The following is a 6,754-nucleotide window of genomic DNA, read 5'->3' on the forward strand; positions in this document are numbered from 1 at the left end:
TGAGGTCCAAATTGCATATATTAATGGTACTTCTTTGCAGATGGATCGTGACCATAAAGAAACAGTTCAAGTCAGAGGAGAATATGTCCAGTTTGTATATCCACTTAAGATAAAAGCAAATCACTGCGCATGTTGGAATCTGAAACAAAACCAGAAAATACTGGAAAATCTCAGCAGGCCTGACAGCATCTGTGGAGAGAAAAGGGGGAACTAACGTTTCAAGTCTGAATGACACTCTCTCCACAGATGATGTCAGGCTTGCTGAGATTGTCCAGCATTTTCTGTTTTTGTTTGTGCATCTAATTGTTCAGTTCTGTCTACATCTATTGGCCTCGGGGATGAGGGTTAAATTAAACTCTGAAGAAGTGAAAGACAGCAGTCCTTTTTGGAACCTTTAGTCTCAGACATAGAGGATGTGAGTTGTCCAGCTTGCACTCAAGGTGGTCAGTCTCAACGCTGATGCTTCACAGCGTCAGGGTCCCAGGTTCGATTCCCGGCTTGGGTCACTGTCTGTGCGGAGTCTGCACGTTCTCCCCGTGTCTGCGTGGGTTTCCTCCGGGTGCTCCGGTTTCCTCCCACAAATCCCGAAAGATGTGCTTGTTAGGTGAATTGGACATTCTGAATTCTCCCTCTGTGTACCCAAACAGGCGACGAGGGACTTTTCACAATAACTTCATTGCAGTGTTAATGTAAGCCTACTTGTGACAATAAAGATTATGATTATTAGTATTATAAAGATTATTGATTAATTACATTATAATTCCACACTCAATGTAAGGTTTTTCATTATTACACTGCTGATAATAAAGTTGTCAGTATAAATTATTATCTTCGATCTGCCAGCCAAAACTCTTGATTTATATAATAGCACATAAGGGATTTATGACATTGAATTCAGTTCTAAATAAGTAGTATTAAAACTGCTGCTTTATTCTGCTTTCGAAAAACTGTGCGGAAAACTACCATAGCCGAAAACCAGATTTCTTCCCACTGCGGAAGCTAAGATATATTTTTCACACAAAGCGACAATCTAGTTGGTACTCGGGATTCTTCTTGGTTCAACGCTCATTATATATGAATTCTGTTAAATTTACACATCTAAACAATTAGATACATTCTCAGTTGGAATAATGTGTTACCCATTCAAAGATTCAGCATGGAAGATGTTTCAATGAAGGGGAAGGAAATCCGTTAGATTATGGCTTTTCTGTACAATGCAGTTCAGACAAATATTATTATTTAGAGAACATTCGGAATAGCGGCGCCAACGTGATTTTTTTTCCACACCAGAAACTGTGCTTCCTTTCATTGGGGACTGTGGGCAGTCATGAGCTGACTGCAGGTCAACTACACGGCTCTATTGCGTCTCCTCCTGGATGTTCCACAGATACACCCGTAAACGCCAACGATTATTTGCATCGCACTGACCATCGCTTCCAGTACCCCAACCAAAAAGAGTCCACTGAATGTGATCCTGTGAATCATCTTTTGAAACCTTACATCCGTCTCTAAGGTGGGAGCAGTCGGTGTGGCTTTCACGCTGGAGATGGTTAATTTATTGATCGGGATGGTAGAAAAGTTGGTACTTGTTAGATCCATTGGCACAAATGGTAGAATGTGAGAGCCAGTTTGATTAATTCCGCAATTGGCTTCCATAAACCACTTCAAATCAATATTGACTTTTGAAAGAGACCTGGAAAAAAAAAGTTTTTCAATAAATTCAGTGCATACTTTTTGTGTATAATTCAATTTTTCTCTAACTTTTCTAACAGGGTGCAGAATAGACTGGGCTGAGATTGTGTGTAGATCTCTGTCAATGTCAGTAGCTAGTGCACAGATTAGCAAAGAAGGATTTCTTGTGACATGTCTTTAATGCCTTAATGGGGAGCATCTGGATAGATAGATGCAAGAGATAAACTAAACTGTGATGTGGAAGTGCCGGCGTTGGACTGGGGTGAGCACAGTAAGAAGTCTTAAACCACCAGGTTGAAGTCCAACAGGTTTGTTTGGAATCACTAGCTTTCGGAACGCAGCTCCTTCATCAGGTGTGACTCATCTGATGAAGGAGCTGTGCTCCGAAAGCCAGTGATTCCAAACAAACCTGTTGAACTTTAACCTGGTGTTGTAAGACTTCTTAAATTAAACTGGAGCAACTGCAACACATCTTTATAAAACAGTCGCTGGGTCGCAGATAGAAGGTAGTGCTTGCAGTTCTGGTCGCCACACTAGTGATTGTACTTGAAATGGTGCAGAGGAGATGCACCAGGATGTTGCCTGGCTGGAGGGGTTCAGCTAGGAAGAAAGGCGGGATAAGCTGGGGTTGTTCTCCTGAGAGCAGAGAAGGCTGAGGGGGGACCTGATCAAGGTGTACAAAATTATAAAGGACATAGATAGGAATAACCAGGGTGCATTGATTTAAGATAATGGGCAGGAGATTGAGAGGGGATTTGAGGGGGAAAAATTCACCAGAGGTGACGGCAATCTGGAACTCAGTGCCCGAAAGTGTGGTTGAGGAGGGAACTCTCACAACATTTACGACGCATTTAAATGAGACACCACGGGCCAAAGGGCCTCTTCCTGTGTTGTAAAACTCTCTGACTAACTAAATCAAGGCGGACCACCTTAGTCAAAAAAAACTGACAGCACCAGGTTAATGTCTAACAGGTTTGTTTCGAACCTCGTGTTGTAGGACCTCTCACCCCAGACCGATGCTAGCATCGCCACGTCAAAAAAAACCTGTTGCTGTTAATTTAAGATTTGAAGAGTTTGCTGTCCCAGAGAGCATTCTTCACTCAACCTCAAGAACAGAGTGACTTTGTCGCTTCACCTTGTGTTGTTGGAGACCTGCTGTCAAGCTGCCAGGTTGGAGGTGGTTTCCTAGATCAGCTCTACTGTACGAGTCTCTCTTCCTTGCGGTAGAACAACTAACCACGTGGGATTCAACTCACTGCCTCCAAAGTGCTCGGAATCCCATTCGTTTCCTGAGAACCGGAACTGGTCTCTTACACCCCAATCTTAATTTAAGCGCTTTTAAAGATCAACTCATTCATTGGTTTAAATTATGCGGAGACTATAATAACCAGTGAGCCAAAAGTCCAATGAGCCAATCGTTATGCGGTGTTGTAGAAATTGTTTGAGCAGTATTAATGTTCTGTGTCTGGATAACTCTTTGTCAAAGAGTCATCCAGACTCAAAATGTTAGCTCAGTTGTCTCTCTCGCTCTCTCCACAGATGCAAGTCAGACCTGCTGAGATTGTCCAGTATTTTGTCTCAGATTCCAGCATCCGCAGTAATTTGCCTTTTATCAATGTCCTGTTGCAGTGTAATGTACCGCCGGGCAGTGCAGGTGTCCCTCCCTACACCAATATTTTGGTTCGTCCGTTGTTTTGATATATGTAAACAAAATACTTGCTTTATGTCTTCTATTGAGAAGCTGCAGTTTTCCAGACTGTGGCTCTCTGTATTGCAGACCAGTGGTCCCTTAATAAGGGAATGAAGTGAGACCAACGCACAGTACAGGGCTCCAAGAACACTGACCACACCGAGGAATGCAGACAGCAGCAGCTGTAGTAAGAATAAAAAGTTTATGTGGTGATCACATGCAGGGATTTGTTTTTGTTTTGTTTATCGAGGTTCGAAATAAAACTCAATTCAGATGTCAGTGTTGATTTGATTGTTGCACCTACCCCCGTTCTGGTATTGCACTTCTGTCCCTTCCTTGCTGCCAATGACATGGACACTGTTGGAATAACCTGTATCAAACGGGAGCCGAAACAAGTGATCAGAGAAATAACTGCTCTGGAGTTAGTGTTATTTTAGAACAGGCCGTCTCAAAAAAAAATTCAACAGGAATAAACAGATGTACGATTGAGCAGAAACTGCACAGGAAATGCTTTGACATTGGGGGCGAACATCATGTTTACAAAAAGACCTGAATGAGTGTGTGGAGATTGCATTTTCGATGTTTCTGTAACGTAACGTTAGCCACACGGTGGCAACACAGCAGCAATATTCCATTATGTTGCAGGTTAAATTTAAAACAGTTTTTAGCTAAATGTTTCTTTCTAATGGCACAAAGTGCTAAATTGAATCGGGCTGCGACCCCATGTCCTTTAGCTTGGATCTTCCAGCCAATCAAACGAAACTGAATCATTTTATTGCCTTATATCTTAAGAATAGTCTGGTGGACCCAAAGGGAGGCAAATAAAAACAGAGCATGCTGGAAATATTCACCAGGTTAGGCGGCATCTGTGGAGAGAGAAACCGTGATAAATTCTGATGGAAGGCCATGGATCTCTGTTTCTCTGCCCCACAGTCGCTGCCTGACCTTTGCTGAGGATTTCTGATTTTTTTTTTTAATTTCAGATTTCCAGCATATTTCCAGATGTTTTGCTTCCCCCGCGGGAAGACACCTCAATGTTCCAGTCTTCAGGGCTGAATTTTCACCAGGCATGTTTTATTGTTACAACATGAAGCGCTGTGCCCGAAACATCAGTAGGTGCTCTGGTGAAACAGAAAGTGCTGTGGAAGCACACTGATAAGTTGAGCAGTATCTGGGGGGAGGGGGGGGGGGGGGGGGGGGGGGGCGGAGAGAAATTCAGGTCAATGACCTTCCTTCAGAACAATTCTTCATTGCTCCTTTCTACATGCTGCCTGACTTGCTCGGTGCTTCCTCGCGAGATTTTCTGGCCTCTGTTTCAGATTTCCAACATTTGCAGTAATTTATTGTTTTACAAAGTTATTTTTTTTAAAAGATGGAAATGCGCCAGACTAAAACATACCTTTGGCATTCCTGTTTGGGAAACATGGACACACACCTTAGAATTTCTGTCCCTCCAGCAGGGTGGTGCAGTGGATTAGCCTTGCTGCCTCACAGCACCGAGGTCCCAGGTTCGATCCCGACTCTGGGTCACTGATCGTGTGGAGTTTCCACATTCTCCCTGTGTTTGTGTGGGTTTCGCCCCCACAACCCAAAGATGTGCAGGATAGGTGCACGCTAAATTGCCTCTTAATTGGAAAAAATGAATTGGGTATACTAAATTTCAGGAAAAAAGAATTTCTGTCCCTCCAGGGCAATTATGTAATTGTCACCGACTTCCAACTGAATAAGAGAAGGGCAGCGGGGTGGCACAGTGGTTAGCACTTTCTCCTGACCTGTTTTTTTGTAAATCACATTCAAAAGACAATGCTCATGAACAGTGGTTAGCACTGCTGCCTCACAGCACCAGGGACCCGGGTTCAATTCCGACCTCGGGTGACTGTCTGTGTGGAGTTTGCATGTTCTCCCCATTCCTCAGGGTGCTCCGGTTTTCTTCCACAGTCCGAAGATGTGCAGGTTAGATGGGATTACTGGGATAGAGCCGGGGATTGGGCCTAGGTAGGATGCTCTTTCAGAGGGTTGGTAGCAGACCCGATGGGCCGAAAGGCTTCCTTCTGCACCGTAGGAATTCTATGACTACCAGGCTTGACATTTTCATTGTAAATCATCTTATTCCAGAACTAAATTATAATCCTAGACTGGTCAGCCACCATCCAGTCACTATCAAGTTGGATTGGATTGGATTGGATTTGTTTATTGTCACGTATACCGAGGTACAGTGAAAAGCATTTTTCTGCGAGCATCTCAAACAGATCATTTAGTGCATGAAAATAAAATAAAAATACAATACATAATAGGGCAACACAAGGTCCAGATTGTAAATACATAGACACCGGCATCAGGTGAAGAAGTCGCAGAAATCTTGCTTTTTAAATAAGCCCTTCTCCCAGTCAAGAATCTACACCTATGCGGCTCTGGCCCCTGTCCAAGTCCTCATTTAATACTAGAACATTTCTAATTCCATTACTCTATGGAAGGAGTAAAGTCTATTTTAACCCTGCAGGAGGGCTCCCTAGCTGGCTCTGCGCTGCAATATCTTACCAAGATTCCACCTCCAAAAACACCAGGTAGCCACCATTCATAACACGATATAGAGCTCTGAAATAATCGGCCATCCTGGCAGTTCACGATGAGAGGTATCATATTCAGGACAATAGCCAAAATGGTCAAAGCAAGGAGGCAAGACCCATTGAACAAGGTGAGGCACGGCATTCCCGCTCTCTTGCAGATACGACAGCAAAAGGCAGCTGGAAGTCAAAGATTGATACATTACTACCGTTTCAGGGCGATTGGTCTTTAAAATGTGGTGGTTAAATATTAGCTCAGAGTTTAAGCCCATATTGGGGGATTTTTTTGACTAAAGTTGTGATGCCAGTATGTTTGTGACGAACTTTAATTCTGACTCACTAAATTGAATTATTAACATCTCCAGGTCGTCCAAGCAATACATAAATATATGTTACATATCAAATAGCCATGGGTAAGAAAATATAAAATACGGTTAGAAGATACGGTATTTTATATAAAATTAAATATGCTGGTGTTTGAATGATCTTTACACTGGGATTAACTTGGTCCATTATTGCACGGCAGTGATCTCGTGATTTTCATGTAATAATCATTTCAATCTCAGTGCAATAAAATCCTGCCAGTCCTTCCTTTCCCTATGTTACATGGGGGAACGCCACAATAGTTGGTCAACTTCATCTTAACCCCATTTACCTGGGCTAAGTGAAGACCAACATCACTACACGCTGGCTTGCCAGCACATGTGGCTGGGTTTTTTCATTGCCAACAAACCCGAGAGAGGGGTTTGAACCCGGGCCCGCTGGCTCAGAGGCAGGAGAGATAGGCACTCAGTCACTCAGGTGCCCG

At 43.2% G+C, this 6,754-nt stretch overlaps 1 protein-coding gene across 1 annotated transcript; it reads right to left on the reverse strand.

Moving 5' to 3' along the window:
• Positions 1-828: 828 nt before the first annotated feature.
• Positions 829-6,091, reverse strand: LOC119975653 (transmembrane 4 L6 family member 20-like). Its single transcript, XM_038815434.1, has 4 exons — positions 5,921-6,091; positions 3,687-3,752; positions 3,413-3,564; positions 829-1,693 (listed from the first exon to the last, which is right to left on the reverse strand). Exons 1-4 carry the CDS (start codon positions 6,089-6,091, stop codon positions 1,348-1,350), a joined length of 735 nt encoding a protein of 244 aa, XP_038671362.1. The 3' UTR covers positions 829-1,347.
• Between the last annotated feature and the right edge of the window lie 663 nt (positions 6,092-6,754).

This window comes from Scyliorhinus canicula, chromosome 13 (assembly GCF_902713615.1).
Source record: "Scyliorhinus canicula chromosome 13, sScyCan1.1, whole genome shotgun sequence".
Classification (NCBI taxonomy): Eukaryota; Metazoa; Chordata; class Chondrichthyes; order Carcharhiniformes; family Scyliorhinidae; genus Scyliorhinus; species Scyliorhinus canicula.